At 48.7% G+C, this 21,436-nt stretch overlaps 1 protein-coding gene and 2 long non-coding RNA genes across 10 annotated transcripts in view; 1 reads left to right on the top strand and 2 right to left on the bottom strand.

Annotated features, from left to right (window-relative positions):
* Positions 1–10,872: 10,872 nt before the first annotated feature.
* FUS (FUS RNA binding protein) lies at positions 10,873–20,384 on the bottom strand. Of its 8 annotated transcripts, none has more exons than XM_074322659.1 (15): positions 20,282–20,384; positions 18,846–18,870; positions 18,604–18,770; positions 17,739–17,883; positions 17,386–17,573; positions 16,965–17,181; positions 15,328–15,362; positions 13,830–13,862; positions 13,193–13,296; positions 12,681–12,810; positions 12,353–12,454; positions 12,103–12,226; positions 11,694–11,794; positions 11,422–11,569; positions 10,873–11,160 (listed from the first exon to the last, which is right to left on the bottom strand). In XM_074322659.1, exons 1-15 carry the CDS (start codon positions 20,292–20,294, stop codon positions 11,121–11,123), a joined length of 1,572 nt encoding a protein of 523 aa, XP_074178760.1. In that variant the 5' UTR covers positions 20,295–20,384; the 3' UTR covers positions 10,873–11,120. The 8 variants fall into 8 exon arrangements, with proteins under 8 accessions (XP_074178760.1, XP_074178761.1, XP_019572856.1 ...); XM_074322660.1 differs by having other exon boundaries at positions 17,739–17,880; positions 20,282–20,383; XM_019717297.2 differs by having other exon boundaries at positions 18,604–18,755; positions 20,282–20,382.
* Positions 20,364–21,436, top strand: part of LOC109437832 (uncharacterized) — a 9,075-nt gene continuing 8,002 nt past the window's right edge. The window contains exon 1 of the long non-coding RNA XR_012493090.1: positions 20,364–20,544. This is a non-coding gene — a long non-coding RNA (uncharacterized LOC109437832). The remainder of the gene's footprint in view (positions 20,545–21,436) is intronic.
* LOC141569449 (uncharacterized) overlaps positions 20,733–21,436 on the bottom strand; it is a 19,201-nt gene continuing 18,497 nt past the window's right edge. The window contains exon 4 of the long non-coding RNA XR_012493092.1: positions 20,733–21,427. This is a non-coding gene — a long non-coding RNA (uncharacterized LOC141569449). The remainder of the gene's footprint in view (positions 21,428–21,436) is intronic.

Raw genomic sequence — 21,436 nt, 5'->3', positions numbered from 1 at the left:
CTCCATAGCTTCTCTAGCTTTCACTTTCTCCGTGGGAAGAAAAGTAATGGTACGATTGGAGCAGTTTTCAAGGGGAGAGAGTGTATCATCTAAATAGGTCAGAAGACCACAGCCACCAAATCCAATCCCAGGGTCCCTTCTGGCATTGGCAGTGACCCCAGCAGGCTCCCTCCCATTGCCTGAAAGAAGGGGTTATAGGGTTACATTTGCCCAGAAAACATACCAACCACAAAAGCAAAACTTCAGGAAATGAATTCTAGGAGCCATTTCCTCTCTCGATGGAATTTGTGCCTATGAAAGTAAATAGTAGTTGACCCTTGAATACGGGAGTTAGAGGCCCTGGCCTCCCGCAGTTGTGAATCCACCTGAAAAACTAGTTGGCCCTCCGCATATGGGCTTTCCCAACCACAGAGTTGACCCTTGAACAACTCACGTTTGACTTGTGCAGCCAACTGGAAAAAACCCCACGGATAATGGGACCCACACAGTTCAAACCCATATTCATGCATCAATTGTATCCATCTCCCGGAAAACAGCACTTACGGAGACTTTCCAAAGGCTCTTAGGGAACCAGGATCCTCGGCCAACATCCCAGGTACACTTTGCACCCAAATTCTTTCTAGCCTTGGGGGGCGGGGCAGGAAGCAGTGTGTGAAGCAACAGGCAGGCCCCAAGGAGGGATCCTTGGGAGTTAGATAATCAGACATAAGGGATCCAGGTGTGAGGGTGCAGGGTGGTTCTGTGCCATTCACAACACCACCAGCACACAATGAACAAAGCACAGACTTCACTTTGAATACCTTCATGAGGTGACACAATCAGTCAGTGCAGTTTGTCCCCACACACTCCCTGAGAGGTGGATGTACGATCACTGACAGTCTGTAACACATTCCTATTCTCATTTCCTGAGTCACCAGGAGGAAACAGGTGGTCAGCTACAGGAGAAAGCTACCCAGGAGCTAAGATGTGGCCTCTGGCAAGGCTCCTAATGCTACTTGGGACTCCAAGAGGAAAGCTGAGCGGCCCCCAACGTGGGAACCCGCCCGAACCCCCCGATGTCCTGTGCCCCGTCCTGCTTAAGCCAGTCATCCCCATAAAATAAATGCTGGTGCTCAGCCTCTATCTTCAACCCCCTTCTACCAAGTCTCCTTGAGTCTTACAATTCCAGCCTCATTCAATCTCCGAGGCGTCAATAATGCATTCTGCGAGGACCTCACCATTTCCACAAGGCTCCTTAAGTGCTGTTTTCCTGGAGATGGATACAGTTGATGCGTGAACAAGTCTTCCTGTTACCAACCCTGTCTGTATCTTGACATATGGCAGCAGCAGCAGCCTACCCAGAAAACAAGAAATTCTAGCACATTCCATAAAGCCCAGACTTAGTTTGTCTGGCAACCGCCTTGCTTTCCCATTTTCAACTTCACTGCCACCTGGCTTGTGCTTAATGTCTTACCTGCCTCTCGTCTGTAACCTTCAAGGGCCTCAGTGATCAAAAATGATCATGGAAATGGATGGTCTCATTTCTAACTTAGGATCTCTGCTCTCCTCCAGCCTAGCCCTCAAGGGCCCCACACAACCTCTCCCCACACCCAGTGATCCCAACAGCTCTATCTGCTCACACCCTGAAATTTTCGACCTGTCGTGGCGTGCCCACAAGGTATGGCGTGCCTTCTGCTGGGCTTCCCCTGGTGTGTCTGGTGAGGCAAACCGCACTGTCACGGTGCATTTTCACAAAGGACTCTAGTGAGGCTGAGCCCCAAAACAAAGACATCTTTTCAACCTCCGTACAAGTGTCTTGCACAGAAAAAGTCAGAAATGGCAGTGTATCTCCAGCATCTAACAGGACTTTGTAAAAAACTTCATAGCAACCCTCTCATGAGACGGGGCCGTAGCTAACAGTTTCTTGCGCAACAGATGCCCTGAAAAAGAGAAGCTACAAAACCAGTGCAGGCCGGAGGCAAAGGAACGGAGAGGAAACAGCTCCACTAACTCAGAAAAACTTCAGGGCGATCTTCCTTTTTCCTTTAGGGGTGCTAGGGGGGCAGAGCAGGAGAACTCAGAGTTCTAAGTCTTTAAATACAGTAAAGCACGTGGTAAAGGTTACAAATCCCACAGCCGCAGAACACAGGATCAGATCCCTGCACCCACCCCAAGGGTGCCTCTGCATCCACACCTATAAAGAAAACAGGACAGAGCTTGTCACCTCACAGCAACTGGCCCACAGCCCGTGCACGTTAATGTCAGCAGTCACCTCTAAGACGTTTGTCCCTGGCTCTCCAGTGGCTTAGAACAGCCTCTGAAACAATCAACAACTTGTGCTCAGATCTCTAAGCATCCCTAGACAAAACAAAGAGCGAGCGGAACAAAAGTCAGAGCCTGTGCTCATTACAACAAAAAGCCTTACGCAGGTCCCAGCCTCCCAGGAGCGACGTTTTTCTTAACCCCTAGCTAAAAACCCCTTTACGAAAAAAGTTTTATACAGTCGAGTTCCCCTTCACGGGAAGGTGGAGGAAATTAGCAGAAAATGAGTCTGTATGACACAAGCACGGATGTAAGTGTGATGTAGGACCTGCAGCCACAGCACCGGCAACTGGTACCCCAGCCGGACCTACAGCTGATCAGAATCCACCTGCTAACAAAACTGCCTGATGATTCATGCGACGCTCCTCAAACACCGCTGCAGAGGGTGCAGCCCCGCCATGTCAGTCTGACTGCAGACAGGCCTGCAGAGCCCTTTCCACAGGGTCTTTGCTTGTTAGTGAGGAGATAGGACACAGAATGAGTCAACTTGCCCTCAACATCTGAAAAAACAAAAACAAGCCCCCTCAGCCTACATCTAACAGAAAGGTACCATCCTGGAGGGGCTGCAGTGAACAGCTTCAGGGAATCCGAGCGATTATGCAACACTGCCCCCTTGAGGTGAGTGCAGGGTGCTACATGGAAAGCTGAACTCCAGCTCCCTCCAAGGGTTTTATTTCCCACCCCACTCAGCCCACCTTGGAACTCTCCACTTACAGCCACCTAAGCTTGGTCCCCCTACAGCACAAGGAACCCCCACACTGGTGGGTCTCAATTTTTCTATTAAAGGAGCCCTTCTCTCCAGCACTGTAGCCAAGGAGTTGGGAGTACTGTGCCTGGACCAAACTCCCATTCATGGCTACCCTTTCCTCACTTGTCCCTCACTCGAGGACAATGGGAATTTTAGAATCAGGGGTCTCCCAAAGATCTTGTAAATGCTAACACTACCGGGTTGATGGCCTGAGCATTTCTACAATCCCTGACGTCCCATCTGCTGGCAAGATCCACCTGACACTATTTACTATTTCCTCAGCACCATGAACAAGATAATTTTTATGGAAACTTTCTTCTCAGTCTAAAATTTTCTCAAAATGCAAGAATGGTCATTTGGGTTCTGGTCAAGATGGTGGATCAGGTAAACACTGTGCTAATCTTCTCTCACTAACACATATCAAAATTACAACTACAAAACAACCATCGAGAATTGCCTGAAATCTGGCTGAACCAAAGCCCTACAACTATGGACATACAGAAGCCACCTCAAGACTGGTAGGTGGGGCAGACACACAGAACAGGCTGGTCCCACATGTGCATGTGACCATTAAAAATCGGGAGGGAGGGGCAGCCGGTTAGCTCAGTTGGTTAGAGTGTGGTACTAATAACACCAAGGTTGCCGGTTCAATCCCCGCATGGGCCACTATGAGCTGCACCCTCCCTAAAAAAAAAAATCAGGAGGAAGATCTCAGCCACAGAGATCCCCTCTGAAGGAACAAGGAGTCCCAGCACCATATGAGGACCCCCAGGTCAGGGTACAAGTGCCAGAAAAATTAGTCCTTGTAACTTCTGGTTGTGAAAAGCAGCAGATTGTGGCTGAGTGAGACGGAGGCCAACAGCCCTCCCAGGCACTCCTTTTTTTTTTTTTTTTCTTGAGGAAGACACAATTTTTTATTTTGTTTTTCAATTATAGTTGACATTCAATATTATATTACTTTCAGGTGTACAGGATAGTAGTTAGACATTTATATAACTTACAAAGTGATCACCCGAATAAGTCTAGTACCCACCTGGCACCATACACAATTACTACAAATATTATCAACTATATTCTCTATGCTGTGCCTTACATTCTTGTTTATTTTGTAACTACCAATTTGCACTTCTTAATCCCTTCACCTTCTTCACCCAGACTCCCAAACCCCTCCCATCTGGCAACCAATTTGTTCTCTGTATCTATGACTCTGTTTCGGTTTTGTTTTGTTTTTAGATTCCACACGTAAGTGAAATCATATGGTGTTTCCCTTTCTCTATCTGACTTATTTCACTTAGCATGATACTCTCTAAGTCCCAGGCACTCCTCTTAAAGGGACTGTGCTCAGATTTAACCAATGGAATCACTGGCTCTGGGCTCCAGTGCTGGGGAAGCAATTGGAGAGGTGACAGGAACATAAGGGGAAGAGGGGAAATTGAGTTGTCTGGCTTCAAGACAAGGGCTGGGGGGGGCAGCTTTCTCCCAGACAGCCCTACCCTTTCCCCGCATGCAGACACCCTGTCTCCATCATTTGCCCCACGCTGGTGATTTTGAGCACCCACCCCAGCCAACTTTCAGGTACACCCAATCAGCTTCCAGTGGCTTTTTCATACAAACCACCTGCCTTGGCTCATGCTGCAGACTTCCCTAGGGTCTCTCAAAGTTTCACAGAACCCACACAAATAGCATCTGGCTTGAGTGTGTCCCATACTTCTGGCTGAGCAGCCCTAAGCCCGGCACTAGCCTTGGTTCATGGCTTGGCCTCTTGAGAAACTTCCAAATATGACATGGGCAGTGGCCATCTGTGGATTGCTTTGTGGCTCCTGCCAGGTGGTGCATGGGCTGCAAGTGAACTTGACCTGCAGCAGGTGGCCAGCTTTGAAATGAGCTGGAGCATCTCCCAGCTGCATCCAAGGACAACACACCCAAGGGGCAGATTGAGCAGGCACCAGAGCCCTGCTGAGGCAGATCCTGCTCTTAGGGTCAGCCCCTGCACAAATCCTCCACTGTAGTCACAGCCAGTCCTCAGAACCAATCCCTTCCAATGCCAATCCCTTGGAAGGCCAATCCCTTCCAATGGCATGCAAACAGCAATCAACTCTCAACTACAACAGGAGGGCACACACAACCCACACAAAGACCACACCTGGAGTGCGTGGCTCAGGTGACCAGGAAGATGGCACCGCTGAGCCCAACTAACTACCACATAAGGCCACTCGACTAAAACCAGGAGACAAAGCAGCCTTACCTAATACATAGAAACAAACACAGGAGGCAGCCAAAATGGGGAGAAAAAGACACATGTCCCAAATAAAAGAACAGAACAAAGCTGCAGAAAAAGTAACAAAATGGAAAGAAGCAATTCACCATATGCAGAGTTCAAAACACTGGTGATAAGGATGCTTGATCATCTCAGGGAGAACTTCAACAAAGAGGTAGAAAACATAAAAATGGAGATAGAAAACAAAAAAATCAGTCATAAATAAAAAATAACAGAAATGAAGACCATATTACAGGGAATCAACAGATTAGATGAAGCAGAGGATCAAATCAGCAATTTAGAAGATAAGGTTGCAGAAAACACCCAACAGAGCAGCAAAAAGAATCTAAAACAATGAGGACAGTTCAAGGAGCCTCTGGGACAATATCAAGTGTTACCAACATTCACATCATATGGGTATCAGAAGAAAAGAGAGCAAGGGATTGAGAACCTATTTGAAGAAATGACAGAAAACTTCCCTAACCTGGTGAAGGAAATAGACATACAAGTCCCAAACAAGATGAACCCAAAGAGGCCAACACCAAGACATATCATAATGAAAATGCCAAAGGTTAAAAACAAAGAAACACTCTTCAAAGTAGCAAGAGAAAAGCAGTTAGTTCCCTACAGGGCAGCTTCCGTAAGACTGTCAGCTGATTTCTCAACAGAAACTTTGCAGGCCAGAAGGGATTGGCAGAAAATATTCAGCAATGAAAAGCTACGATCTACGACCAAGATTGCCCTACCCAGCAAAGCTATCACTTAGAATCAAAGGACAGATAAAGAGCTTCCCAGACAAGAAGAAGCTAAAGGAGTTCATCACCACCGAAACAGTATTACAAGGAATGTTAGAGGGACTTCTTTAAAATGGAAAAAATAAAAATTACGAATAAAATGTCAATAGTTACATATCTATCAACAATTTTTTTTTGCTCCCGCCCCCCCCCCAACTCCCCTGGTTTTTAAGCCATTGTTTCTCAATCTAGTTGTAGGGTGCAGTTCCCTGGTCCATGCTGGTATTATGAGTCTTGTGCTCCCCCCAACTGAGGCAGTCGGTCACTGGTCGTTGTTCGGCCTCTCACAACAGCTCCCAACAGCTCTCACCGGCTGCTGGCCACTCATGATGGCTGCCTGCCAGCACAGCCACCGGCCGCTCACAGCAGCCCACGGCAGCACACAAAAGCTCACGCCTAGAGTTTCCGAGGGGGAGGGGGAATTCCTGCCCATTCTCAGGAATTTTTTTCACTTCCCCATTCCCGAATCCCAAGATACAAACTATTTTGTGTTCTCCACGATGAATCGTTTCCACAGTGATGGCCAATACTACAACCAACCACCTGGGTTCAAGGACCTGATTTTCCGACCAACTTTTCTCAGGATTCGGGAACTGAAAGGCAAAAAGAAAAAAATTCCCGAGAACAGGCAGGACTTCTCACCCAGAAACCCTACTCACGCCAACCTCCAGCTACTCACAGCAGCCCAGTTCCAGGGAGAGCTGTTCACAATCTTAGCTGTAGAGGGCACAGCTCACTGACCCATGTGGGAATTGAACCAGCGGCCTTCGGGTGTTAGGAGCACGGAGCTCCAACCACCTGAGCCACTGGGCAGCCCCAACAATTATTTTCAATGTAAGTGGATTAAATACTCCAATCAAAAGATGCGGGGGCGGGAGGTGTGAATGGCTAAGAAAACAAGACCCTTACATATGCTGCCTACAAGAGACTCACTTTAGAGTGAAAGACACACAGACGGAAAGTAAAAGGATGGGAAAAGGTATTTCATGAAAATGAAAACAAAAAAGCTGGGGTAGCAATACTTATACAAAATAGACTGTAAAACAAAGGCTATAACAAGAGACAAAGGACCCAGTAATCCCACTTTGGGTAATTATCCAAAGAAACCCAAAATGCTACTTTAAAGGGATGTGCTCATCCATACGTTCATTGCAGCATTAGGTACATAAGCCAAAACATGAAGGCAACCTGGGTGTCCATCAAAAGAGGAATGGATAAAGAGGTGGTACGTTTATACAAAGGAATATTACTCAGCTGTAAAAAAGAATGAAATCTTGCCATCTGCAACAACATGGATGAACCTAGAGGGCATTGTGTGGTGTAGTAAGTCAGACAAAACACAAATGTCATGATTTCACTTATAAGTGAAATCTAAAGAACAAAATAAACAGAACACTCATAGAGAACATTATTTTTTTAATTTTATTGGGGAACAGTGTGTTTCTCCAGGGCCCATCAGCTCCAAGTCGTCCTTCAATCTAGTTGTGGAGGGTGCAACTCACTGCCCATGTGGGAATTGAACCAGCAACCCTGTTGTTCAGAACTCGAGCTCTGACCAACAGCCATTTGGCTACCCCAAAAACATTTTGATGGTTGCCTGATGAAGGGGGGTTGGAGACAGATGAAAAAGGGGAAGGGATTAAAAAGTACAAATTGGTTGTTACAAAGTACTCATGGGGATGTAGGGTTTAGCATAAGGAATACAGTCAATAATACTGTAACATGATGTCAGACGGGTACTAGATCTACTGGGGTGATAGATGGGAGCGGGTATGGGTGAAAAAGGGGAAGGGATAAAGAAATACAAATTAGTATAGTCATGGGGGATGTGAAGCAAAGCATAGGGAACACAATCAATATGGAAATAATTATGTATAATGCCAGGTGGGTACTGCTGAATAACTGATGCACACCTGAAACTAATATACCAGGGGTGTCAAACATACATTTTAAGAGATATTAACACTGATAGTTTCTCAAGCAGTAGTTCGCTGTAATCAGAAGTGTGTGAACACTGATGGTAACCACTTTGAGCTCCTCTTGTAACTGCAGAAGTCAAACATAACTTGTATTCGTCTTTTGTTATCGGTATATAATTTTTTCCCATCTTAAAATGTGTATACATTTTATTGGCACCCTCTGTAATGCATGTTAACTATATTTTAATAAAAAAAACAATTTCAAAATCAAAATTTCTTAAATGAAGAGGTTTTATAAGCACTCAGGGCCCCAAGGTAGGAAAGGGGGCCCGAGTTCTAGGACTGGTTACAGATGAGACCACATCTCACACTGAGTTGAACCTCTTACAAACTAGTAGAGGAAGTGAGATCTGGTTGGTCATTAGGAGACGGCAAGCGGGAAGCAACATGCCTAAAGATGTGTTTACGGTAGACGGGTGGCTCAGTCGGTTAGAGCTCTGAGCAATGGGGCTGCCAGTTCTATTCCCACATGGGCCAGCGAGCTGCACCCTCCGCAACTAGAATGAGGTCAATGAGCTGCCGCTGAGCTCCAGGATGGCTCACTTGGTTGGAGCGCGGGCTCTCAACCACAAGGTTGCCAGTTCGACTCCTTGACTCGCGCAAGGGATGGTGGGCTGCATCCCCTGCCCCTGCATCCAGCAACAGCAACTGGACCTGGAGCTGAGCTGCGCCCTCCACAACTAAGATTGAAATAACTTGATTTGGAAAAGTCCCGGAAATACACTGTTCCCCAATAAAATGCTGTTCTCCTTCCCCAATTTAAAAAAAAAAAGGCAAGGCACCTAGTGCTTGAAGACTATAGACTTGTTAGCCATTCAGTAAATAACGTATTCCTCAGAATACAAGACTAGTCTAAAATCCTCACCAATCGGCACCATGACTGGCTATTACTACTGGCCTGGCTGTTCCAAGAGACTGCAGTGAGGAGCAGAGGACCCCAAGTCCAACCCTCAAGCGTCTCACTTTCTCACCAAGGTGACAGCAGGACCTACTCCACAGAACCAACATTTCCTCTATTTGTCTTCACCCATTCTAGAAAGGCCCCTAAATTGGACCTACCCACTGACCAAGACACCCAGGACTCCACTTCCTTTTATTTAAGGGCTAGCCAGTAACACTTCCGAAGCCCATTAAAGGACCTAAGAATGTAATGCCAACAGCCTGTCAGTAATCAGATCTCACAAGGAGCTTCAGCCTCCTTCACCCCCAGGAGCAGGAACCAGGGAGCCACAACAGATTCCTACTAGGTGAGGTGGAAAACAAGCTTATCGGAAGACACAAATCAGGCCATTCAAACCAACACTTAAGGAACAGAAGCAGCCTAATTGCACCAGAATGAACTAACTGCTGCTACATCCTTGGCTGTGAGGGTTTCTCATGCAGACCAAGTTCAATAAGCCATCAAAGCTGTTGCCTGTCAGCCTACTCTTGGTTCCCAAGCACGTTCAGTAGGGACAAAGCCACAGCCTCTGTCTGAAGTCACCAGACTAGAAGATGAATCAACTCTTCTCTAGAAAAAGCCTCCAGCAAACTTGACAATCAAGAGGAAAGCACTTCCCAAGGAGGGCCCCCAGGCATTTGAGCTATGCTTCTGCCAGCGAAGTACTTTCTGCTGTTGGCTGATTTTCAGCTCTGCATAACTAGTGTTTCCCTGAAAATAAATACCTAGCCAGACATTCAGCTCTAATGCATCTTTTGGAGGAAAAATTAATGCAAGACCTGGTCTTATTTTACTGTTACAACATAAGACCAGGTCTTACAATTTTTGCTCCAAAAGACCCATTAGAGCTGATTGTCTGGCTAGGTCTTATTTTCAGGGAAACAGTAAGATTCACGCTCAACTGAGTGGTAGGCACAGGCAAGTTTTATAAACTCAAGACTTGGGAAACAGAAAAGGGTCTCTGGGGGTCAGGGGAGGCTTCTCATAAGGCCAAGGCACTGTGGTGAGATTGCAACTCATTGGCCCCACACTCTCCCCAGGTGGGAACACTGCCCCCTTGAAAGGAGAGCCCTTTGCACCCCCCACTATTAAAGCTCCCCACTCAAGCCTCAAAGAACAGCTACGACCACAACCCTCTGAGTACAGGCAGGAGTGGCCCAGGTAGACCAGTCTCCCTACAGTCCTCTGCCCAAGCCCCACCACCTTCAGAAACGGGGCGCAGGGTCACTTTGAAATACAAAGTAACGCCTCTACCTTCCTTCCCTTACCATCTCATGCCCAGGCCTCTTCCCTCAGATTTAGCCTCTCCTTCAGGCCTGAGCAGGGAGATGAGTTTGTTCCCTTCAGAACAGATTTCAGAATGAAAATGAGGTCACAACCCTAGGGACTCCATCCTGGCTCTATCGTTTCGATTCCAGAGCCACATACCCCATACACGTCACTTTCGGCCTGTAAAGCAAGCGAGGTCACAGAATCTCTGCAGTGAGCAGATTGCTGTTATTCTCCTTCCTGCGGAAGACCCCAGTGGGTTGGCCATGTGGTCAAGTCTGAACACTGTCTGTGCCAAAGACAAACCTAATTTGTTTGAGCCCCACGCTGAAAAAAGTGACAGAAGAGCCAAAAGTACCACTTCAAGAGGTAAGGCTGCTATAAACAGTAAACTCATTTTAAGACCAGCATGTAAATACATGTGGCAAACTTGCTGGAAGTTTTGGGGCAGTTAGCAAATTTGGGGCAACACTCATGACAACACACATGCTCTTTGCTGACCCCATTCACACACCCAACTTCTGCGATGACAGGGAAGTTTCACCTCTCCTTTCAAGGACATTGCTTGACCGTTCCCCCCTGGACCAAGTATCAAACACTTTTTTATTCAGTTACTGCCTTGGAGGAGGATCCAAGAGGAAAACTCCCCACATTCCTGAGGAGGGGGAAGAAAATTTAACTAAAACGATGGTTTTTAATGGAATCCAGAAATATGGTTACAATTACATAGTCCGACACAAAAACCCGTGGGTGATCAGGAGTTGGAAGGTTACAAAATAATGGGGGTAACACTGGGTGTAGAAGAAAAGCTGTTCGAGCCTCAAGAGGCAGGCTAATAGGGCCTCTCCCTGCGGTCCTGTCTGTGGTCACCCCTGCAAGAAAAAGCACCCATTAAGGTCCGAGTCCCAACATTTTACCCTCCCACCCCCCAATCCTAGCCCGACATGTCTCATCTCTGTAGGTATAAACAAGAGAGTCTACAGATCCGTTTCCTGATCATTTCCTTCCCTCCTTCCCCACCCACTCTGCTGCTCTCACAGCTTTCCAATCTAGCCCTCAAAATGAAACCACTTCTCAACAAAACCTTGCTATCCCATGACCTCTGTTCAAGTACGGTTTTGAGTTTTACTCACCTGGAGTCCATCTTGCCAGGGCCAAAGCCACCTCTGTCCCCACCACCCCGGCCCCCTCGGAAGCCCCCGCGGTCCCCGCCTCGGCCTCGGTAGCCTCCCCGATCGTAGCCTCCTCTGCTACCGCGTCGATCATCTCCATAGCTACCCCCTAGGACCAAAGAAACATGATGTGTCACACCCCAAAGTCCCTCCCACCTTCCCTCGAGCCTCCCTGCTTAAAATGAAGGGCTTGCTGATCCCAAACCCTCACCCCAGGTGTACCTCTCCCTTACCCATGTGAGAGCCTCCTGGGCCCCCTCCGGGGCCGTCTGGTTTAGGGGCCTTACATTGGTTGCATTCATTCCTCCAAGAGAAGTTCATGTTCTCACATGTACTAAAGAAAAGCAAGACCATTAGTTTGGAGGCGTGGTGAGTAGACCAGACCTAGAATTAGGAGCAGACCCGTGACCTTACAGACACAGTGAGAAACTGAGGCCTCCAGCAGAACCAGAACAAAACGTACAAATTAGTCCAATACCTCCCACCACGGCGACCTCACCCAGGAGCAAGTTCTCAGCCACCTGTCCCATCAATGTGGCCTTGACACTCATTAGCTTCGAAAACACATGCCTCCACCACAGTCCCAGAAGACTCACGTGTGAGGGGACAGACAGAAACATGAGGCCCCCTCCCCTCACTCACGGGTTGGGACACTTCCAGTCGCCAGCTCGCTGCTGTCCCCCGCCACCGCCGCCGCCGCTGGGGAATCCACCCCGGCCCCCACCACCTCCACCGCCTCCACCGTAGCCTCCACGGCCCATGGGTCCTGGTGTAGAGACAAGCGTGCGTCTAGTCTGCGTCCCAGCTCAGCCAACCTCACCGCCTCCTCCACACGAGCCCCACCGTTCTCCCACCCGCCCATCACTCCCTTAGTGGCATCAGGACAGCTCACCTCCGCGCCCTCGGCCTCCACGCCCATTGCCACCGCCCCGGTTGAAATCTGCTCGCCGAGTAGCAAATGAAACCTTGATAGGATTCCCAGAGAATTCTTTACCTACAGAAATAAAGGAGGTGTAAAAGGGAGGCTTTTTATGAAGACCCACGGGTCCAAAAGAACACTTGGTACAATCAACGAGGTAAAACTGCCTTCCTGGAAGGTTTACAATCTGAGACGTAAGCAAACAGAAGACGACCGGAGCAGGAGGTCCACACGTGCTGGCAGACGCAGCCCGTCTCCCAAGGCCCGTGTGTCCTCCCCCTGCCCAGCAGCCCCCACATACCGTCAAACCAGTCAATCGCCGCTTTAGCAGAAGGCGGGTCATCGAACGACACCGTCGCCTCTCCCTTCAGCTTGCCGGTCTCCCTGTCCGTGTACAGATTAATCATGGGCTGTCCCGTCTTCTTGTTCGTCTGAAAAAAGCAATACGAGGTCACATCAAGGCTTCTGGGATATGTAGTCCCACCAATTCCCAGCTTCCCCCTCCAGGACCGGGGACTGATCATGGCCACATCTCAGATCCTCTTCCTAATGTCCACTTCCTTCCTCACAGGCAATGAATGAAAGCCACTGATGTTGTCCCTTATCATATTAAAAGATTAAACTAAAGATTGTAGACTACAAGTTAAATATTTACGGTGCTCCTTCTTTTCATTGATTGTGCTTTGTGTTCTGCGAATTCTTTTAGCTAATGTTCTCTACTCAACAAACTGAGCTGACAGCCACCTCCTTTTACTAATGTCTGAGATCCAAAAGCCGGCAGCATGGACAGTTACCCCCCTGCCCCCCCATTACCTTAATAATGCCGATCTGCTTGAAATAGTCGGCCACAGACTCGATGGTGACATTCTCGCCTAGGCCCTGCACGAAGATGGTGTTGTTGTCGGAATTGTCCTGTTCTGTTTGTGGAACGTTCCGGAACGCAGGAGGAAATGTGTCAGAAGAGGGAAAACAAAGCTACAATGAGTCCATGACTCTTAACCTAACTTTAAGAAACACCCTATAGGGGCAGCCAGATAGCTGTCAATTAGAGCACGAGCTCTCAACAAGGTTGCTGGTTCAATTCCCACAGGGGATGGTGGGCTGCGCCCCCTGCAACTAAAGACTGAAAATGGTGAATGGACGTGGAGCTGAGCTGCACCCTCACTGAAGGACAACGACTTGGAGCTGATGGGCCCTGGAGAAACACAGTTCCCCAATAAAAATTTAAAAACGCCCCACATTAAGCTTTCAAAACGACTGTGGGAGGAAACCATTGATCAGTGGTTTCTGACATACGTTCATTTACAAACCACCACTAACTACAGCTACACCTAAGCTCGCTTCCTTTTCCTTCTCCAACCCTGCTTTTTCACATTCCTTTAAGTTTCAAAGAGCATCCAGAAGTGCTGATACTGCTTTAGCCCTTTTTTAATGCTACCTGGGGACTCACCAGAGTCATGGCGTGATCCTTGGTCCCGAGGGCCTTAAGTGACATGAAGGAAAAAAAAAAAACAGGGAAAGAGAAGCGGTTAGTCAACAGGTAGAGACAGACAAGGAAAAAAATTATCAAATCCAAACTCTTGTAAAATATAATTAAGTGCTCACAGCCTGACTTCAAACCCTGTCCTGGGTTGCCTGCCCAGAGAATCCTAGGCATGGCTGGGGAAGACACAGGCCCCTTTCCTTCAGATCTGTATGTAACTTGAGTCCGCATAAGAACTCCACACTTCAGAAAATGCTGCCTCCCCCAGCTCAGGCTGGGAAATGTCCTCAGCGCAGATGGGGGTGGCGGGGGCAGGAGGGAAACCCATTGAAGTTTTAACAAACCAACTCATAGCTTGGCCCTGGTCTCTCACCCGGAGAGAAACAGGCTTACCACCAGCAATGTGATATGCATCCATCCAGTTTCTCCAAACTTTACCACCAAAGACACAGATTATCCCTTGTGGAACAATTTTCAATTTCATCTTTAGAAACCATTCTTTAAAACCATGTTGTTTCCCCAAAACCACTTGACAATAAGAAGACATAATAGCTATTGTATTTTTAAAGCATGTCCCAGGGAACAGACCAGAAATCTTATTTCCATAATGCAGCCTCTTTTATTTCCAGAGACCATGTTTGACCAAAGTTTCTCTGAATTCACCATATAGAAATATTATACCCACATTAAATGACACCTAAATCATGAACCGGGCCTTTGGCTTTAAATGGTGAGACAAATCAAGAAACCTTTTGTTAACCAAACCAGTAAAGTTCCAGCTTACTGGGAGACTTCTCAAATTTGCCATTCTCCATGAATTGTTTGTGCCGTTTAAGACCTGGTTATTTCCCGTGAGCCACACGCTCCCAAGCTTTCTTGCAGTGCACACCTTCCTTCCCACAGCTAGTTCCTATGTGCCCAACTGAGTTAAGTACGTGTACGTAGAATTGAATTGACATCATTTAGGATTTAATATATAAATACACCAACATCACCATCCTCAGGGCAGGGCAGGATTTCACATCCCTCTTCCAGAATTCAAACATTTGGAGGTTGTTACATACACATATACACACACACACACAATCACACACACACAAACTAGCCTTGAACACACTGACCAAAAGGACCTAAAGCCAAGTTGGTACGTGTTCCAGCGCACACTCCAGTTTTTCATAATGGTGACCACTAATGCCAGGTGTGGCGACACTGTCAGGCCTACTAAACACCGCTTTGTGACCCTGGGTCAAACCAATTTGGTACAAGACCACAGCTGAGTCTGCCTTGGCCTGCCTCCAGGTTAGCACGCACCTGGCAGCAGGTGGAATTCTACCCCACCCCTTCCTGGAAGTGGTTCTGGACACTTCAAACCTTCGACACTTAAAACACGCTAAGACATCTGCAAATGAACAATCAGACAAAGCATTGCTGGGAGTTGGGAATTTTGGAAACTCTGTTCACTTACCACCAAATTTATTGAAGCCACCACGGTCACTTCCGCTGGAGAAGACAAGTTAGAAGAAAGGACATGAAGCTTCCAACAGCTACAAAAGGGCGTTTTTTTTTTTTGTTTGTTTAATATTCCCCAAACAAGGGTATGTGTTTTGGGAAAAAGATGCAAGTGGCTAAGATACATTCTCCTTCCTGACCACCCCTTGCCTGACCTTTGAGCATGTCACACACACGTGTGCAATTTCTCAGACACAGTTTTTAAGAATTTTGCTTTAAAAGGTTATATGTCTATTTCCTCTAGAAAAAAAAATGACCCATTTTCCTTGGTTGTTCTTCCGACGTAGATGTTTTTTCCTCTTGCTGCATGTGGTTGACAACCTAGTAGTTGGTTTAAAAACTACCCAGTTCACCCAGTAGACATTTCACACCAGGCTGGGGTAGCCCTGAACACATTTTTGTGGTTTTTGCTTTGAAAGCAGCAAGCAGACTCAACCCCCATTGCATAAAAAGTCAAAACCAAAGGCAATTTCCCCTAAAGCGAGACAAACTTAGCTAAACCCTATCCTAACTACTGAGCTGTTTTTGATCTCCCCCAAGCCCCGGGGTCACCCCTTCTACACTGCGAGAAGAGCCGAGTATTTTGCAATGTCACCTTTCATACCTGTGGCACATAAAATGCAGAGCAAGTTAACAGTCACATAACAGTTGTTTTTCTTTTTAAAGTTTTGCATTAAACACACGCACACAACAGAGTTTTCCTCATTTTTGTATAGTTTTTGAGATTGCCCCCACCCACCTCTGAATACTTACCATATATATATGTATATATATAAACTCTCATTTTAAAAACCTACTTTCTCCAAAAAAAAGGAGAAACACACTGACATTTCTTCCCTTTTCAAGGGAGACAGGATATGGTCTTTCAGATCACATTTACCAACAGATTTGACGAATACTTTAACATCAAATCTAAGGTGTTACTTCAACTACAGCAGGAAGGGGAGGAAAGAAGGTCCAGTTGGACAAGTAACCAGGAGAAGGGGGACAGTGGAGCAAGTAGGTGGGACACCACTGTCAGCCGTATTTTGTCCAAAAGGTCTGCACACTTCAAATAGCCCCATAAACCAAGTCACAAACAAAATCATCAGTCAGTCAAATTACTACAAATCAAGCTCGTGGATTCAAGACTACAGAATACGGGAAGAGTAGCCAATTCCTGGAAGCTAAAGTCAGGTTAACCATTAACAACTCCCCTTGAGGACACATGGGAATACAAGGTAACAAGTTTCCCTACTACCAGGAGTGGGATCATCAGTTTCCCTTGCAGAGAAAGAAGTCTTTACTTCCATGTTTCTTGCCTAAGATATCAATGACTCCAGCCCATACATACCCATGTATTTTTCGTTTTCCTTTGGAAATTAAGTGTCAGTACTCAAATCTCTATTCAGAGGTGTGGGTGGGAGTTCAGGCTCCCAAGTTGTCACAAAAAATGGGGATGTTGGAAGAAACAGTCAATGCCCCTCAATGAAAGCCCTCACGAACCCCTAGAATAAGACCACCCATGCACTAAGTAAGAGACTAGGCTTCAAAAGGAGAGTCATGCAACCCCCACCCCCCACTGTGGCACTCCCTGGCTCACTAAACACCTACCCCATGCCGCCTCTGCCTCCACGACCACCTCCACGGCCTCTGGGTTCATAGCCACCACTGCTGCGGTTGTAACCGCCACCACCGCCCCGGCCGCGGCCCCCTCGGTCCTGCTGGCCTCCCCCGTAGCCACCGCCGCCGCCACCACTCTGGTCCTGACTGCCATAACCGCCGCCACTGCCGCCACCACTCATGGGGGACTGATCTTGGCCGTAGCTCCCTGTCACAGAAAAAAAGATACTTTAAGAGAAAACTGAAATGGTATAAAAAGGCTCAATAGTATCAGGGGATAAATGAACAGACATAAAAGGATGGCTAGGGAACAAGAAAATCAATTTTAAGAAGCCTTTTAGGGTAAGGGCCAAACAGAACACAAATCCTTCCAGAAAACAGGTATGAGACAGAACTGAAGACACCTGCTCACCTCCCCCGCCTCCACCACCCCCTCCGCTGCTGCTGTTGTACTGGTTCTGCTGTCCGTAGCCCTGAGGGGGATTATAGGAGCTTGGCTGCTGTCCGTAGCCTTGCTGTTGGCTGCCATAGCCAGACTGGGGCCCATAGCCTCCACTCTGGGGCTGCCCATAGCTGCTGCTCTGAGAACCGCTACCGTAACTATGGAAGAGGAAAAAGAAAAATGCCAGCATGTCCAAAACTTGCTTTCACGTTTGTACAGCCCAGTCTCTGAACTCTGACCTCAACAGACACCCCCATTACCCCTCCTAAGTGCCCCTTATCGATTCACCCTCCTCTTTCCGGCCTCCCGCCACAACCCCTTACCTTCCCGACGTGCTGCTAGGAGCTGGCTGCTGGCCATAGCCAGGGTAGGAAGACTGCTGCCCGTAAGACGACTGAGAACTCTGGCTGCCACCGTAGCCACCCGCTGAGCCATAGCCCTGGGGAGCTGACTGAGTGCTATAGCCTGCTATGCGGAAAAGAGAAAGAAAGTCACAAAAGCTACAAGGAAAGAGAAAAGCACAGAACGAATTGAAGACAGCATTACATGTTACCCAATGCTATACTTGAAAAGTCGCCTCTTAGAACCTGTTTAGAAATCTTGCAACTCATAGACAAAGGAGTTACCCTTCTCTTCTATCCTAAGGCTCATGTTCCAACTGCTGCCAGCTTCAGAATTCCAATCTCAACTCACTCATCCCAAAGCCAGTCTCCAGGACCACCACTAACCACAGCCGTAGAGACCCTAATTCATTAACAGCACTTTAGCCTGCTCATCTATGCAGTATAAAATAGGACAACCTGCATTCTTTACTTTACGCTGCAGGACCTCAGGGCAAACTCCACCTCTCTGGGTAGCACATGGTAATAGTCTGACTTCAAACATCTTCAGGCAAATCATGTTCTCCCTGTTAAGTATTAAAAGCCTACAACTTGCTCCCTTTAGTGAATACTTTCCCTACATTTCACCTTCATGCAACACAAATAGAAAAGTAAAAAGCCAAAAATGAAAGGAAACAAGCCAATAAGCGTTTTTGTTTGAAAGGACTCAGATTCCAAGGAGTTTTAAGGGTTATAGACTGGATGAGGGACAAAGAAACGTGACAGTTAACACTTCAGCTTAGGTTTAAGAAAAGCAACATTCAGAAAGAGCAGGAAGAGGCGGGGTGACCCACTAAAAGAGACTCACTGTTCTGGGTCTGTCCGTAAGAGCCATAGCTGCTCTGGCCATAGCCGGAAGTGTCCGCTGACTGGCTGTAACCACCGTAACTCTGCTGTCCATAGGGCTGATTGCTCTGCTGGGAATAGCCCTGTCCAGGCTGGGTGGGGTAGGCCCCGTAGCTGGAGGAAAGAAAACTGGTGCAATCAGGAAAAACTACTTTAGCAGCCCTGGCCCTCTACAAACTCTGGAAGCCCAGAAAATTCACTCACCTTTGGGTTGCTTGTTGGGTATAGTCTGCAAAAGAAAAATACAATTATGTCACCTTCACCTATCCCTACAAAGGTAGTGCACAAAGCAAAGAAAAAGCAAATTTCTACGAAGACTAAGAGACCATAACAACAACTGGCAAAACAAAGTCTTGGCAGACACCCACCATTTCCGGCCCACAAATTCAACTGGTATCGGAAACCACACAAACCCACACACATCTCGTTTTCATAACCGCTCTCTGAGGAAGGTATGGCCAAGAGTCGAGCTACAAGCTAACGTCAGAGCTACTTCAGTGGGACGGATTTTAATTCAAGCTGGAGGCAGGAGGCAGCATTGTTCCGGATGTGGCCTCCACTCTCCAACCAAAAAACAAAAACGTCTCCCAAAAGGCCCTTCTTTTACCTTCTGCCCCATCTGGGAGACTGGAAAAGCGGACTTTTAGTGCAAAGCTAGATACCCAAGGGGAGAGAACGCTCTGACCCCAAACGAGAACGTCATCGAAGCGCTCGTCTCGGGAGGCGAGTTCTCCGGCACTCAAGCCCCCAGGCCTGAGGCTCCCACTGAATCCATTTTCTCGTCGCCTCGCCTTCCCCGAGGCATCCAAAGGGGGCGAAAAGGCCACAGTGAAGACGCAGCGGCCAGACCCACCCCTCCCCACGGTGCAGTAAACGAGGGACTTCCCCCGCAGGGAAGGGCAAAAGGACCGGGAGAGGGTGTGGCCGCTCCTTTTCGTTGCCACCTCGGAAAGAGGAAATTCAGGCGGGAAAACGCGGGGGCCCGGTCCCCATTTCCCTTGGACGACCTCCAGGAACCCCTCCTCCGTGAAGCGGGTGCGCGGCTCGGACCCCGAGCCACCGCCCCCGGCCGCGTGGCAGCCGAGGCGGGAATGGGGAGGTCCCGCCCCTTCCCGAGGGACCCCGGGGGCGGGGCCCACACCGGACGCGCCCCGCCGAGTCTCCCGCCGAGGGTCTCGCGACATGAAGCAGTCCAACACGGGGCGGGGGGGTTCGCGCCACGAGAAAGGGGGGAGGGGCCAGCAGAGCGCGTGCGCTCGCCGAGTGCCCGGATGCAGCACTGCGACAAAGCGGGCCCCACGGCCGGGCTGGGAATCCGCGGGGAAAGGCGACGGATGCCGAACGTGTCCATCCGTGTCTCACGTTTCAAATCGCCCAGGAGCTTCCCTCTTACACGTGCTCACCTTCAGTAAAGGGGCTCCGAAGGGAGGACCTCCCGCCCCGCGCGAGGCGCCGGGGCAGCGAAACAAGATGGCGACATCGGCCTCCCCCTTCCACCCTTCGCCACTGTTTCCCGCCACCGCGGTACGAGAATCTCCTCTACGCGATCGGCGCCCGGTCTCACCGACACACAAAACCGCCGCTGGGCGGGAACGAGGCCCCGGGTCGGCGCGCCCCTGCCGCCTCGCGCCCTCACATACCGTTTGAGGCCATGTCGGCGCACGCGCGCACTGGCCGACACGCAGCGAGATCCCAACACCACGGAGCACCGACGCCTAGAGGACTGAGCAGCCCCGCCGCCTGCGTCGACGTTTATGTACGCTTCCCCGCCTACGTACCGCGGAGGAATGTTCCAAATGTGGAAAGTAAGGGGGGGAGTACGAGCGGGCTCCTACCGTTCTTCGGCGAACATAGAGGGCTGAGCCGACAGAAGGGAAGCACATCGACTAAGAATCTTCCAATAGTATGTAGAACCATGTGTTTTCTAACAAAGAACTCCGATTCGCTTTGCAGGACTGACCCACGATTATCTCTACCCCCTAAAGTAATGGTACGGTCTGATTACCCTCTGGGGGCGGGACGAGGGCCCAGGGCATCAGTGGACTGAACTGTAGTCAAAGCGTCGAACCGCAGGGCGGAACCGAAATTTCTCTGGCGGGCCCGTTTCCCTGGGCCCCACTTTCACTGGGGACGACGCGCCCCTTACGCTGCATTGCTCTCCCGCTGCACCAGACGCATCGTGTCTCCGGCGCCATCCTCCCTGCCTCTTGAGCTAACGTTTGTTTCTCCCCTGACAACACACTCCCACCCTCTCTCTCCCTGACTCGGTTTTCACTTTGTGGTCTTTCAGAGTTGTGTTTCCTTCGTCCTTGCCAGGGTTTGTGGATTGTGACATTTCATCTAAAGGAAAGCATGCAGTTTAGCCTGATGCGGCGCTTATCGCCCACCCAAACCCGCAGGGATTTGCCCTGACGAGCCGTGGGACCGCAAGGCCCACGCCCTCTGGACCTCAGTTTAGAGATGAGATTAGGGGTCTCTGAGTCTTTCGCTGATAAGGAGCTACTCTTTATTTTCCTGAAGCCCTACCAAGGACCAATGTGGAGCTCCAGTAGTGACATTTGTATAGGGCTTAAGTGCCTTCAGAATGCACAATCAATTTTTTTTCATCACCATCTTGTGAAGAAAGTAAAGCTGTGTCCATTTGAGAGGTAAGAAAAGTGAGACTCAGAGGCCAAGTGCAGCGAAAGGTCAGGGGTTCTGATTCGAATCCGGGGGGGTGTGGCTGCAAAACTCTCCTCTTGTTGGTGACGTGAACACTTGGCAGGGCTCTGAAGCCTGTTCAGTCCCTGTGAAAG

Source organism: Rhinolophus sinicus, linkage group LG18 (assembly GCF_036562045.2).
Source record: "Rhinolophus sinicus isolate RSC01 linkage group LG18, ASM3656204v1, whole genome shotgun sequence".
In the NCBI taxonomy this organism is placed as follows: domain Eukaryota; kingdom Metazoa; phylum Chordata; class Mammalia; order Chiroptera; family Rhinolophidae; genus Rhinolophus; species Rhinolophus sinicus.
The sequence above is the reverse complement of the archived record's forward strand: the minus strand, read 5'-3'. Positions and strand labels throughout refer to the sequence as shown.

Coding starts and splice junctions, on each gene's coding strand:
- FUS (XM_074322655.1), bottom strand. CDS start 19,825: ATGTCGCGAGACCCTCGGCGGGAGACTCGGCGGGGCGCGTCCGGTGTG. Junction 18,871..19,248: donor TCTCCCAGATGGGGCAGAAG/GTAAAAGAAGGG, acceptor TTTCTTTTGCAG/ACTATACCCAACAAGCAACC. Junction 17,881..18,603: donor TTACGGACAGACCCAGAACA/GTGAGTCTCTTT, acceptor TCCGCATAGCAG/GCTATAGCACTCAGTCAGCT.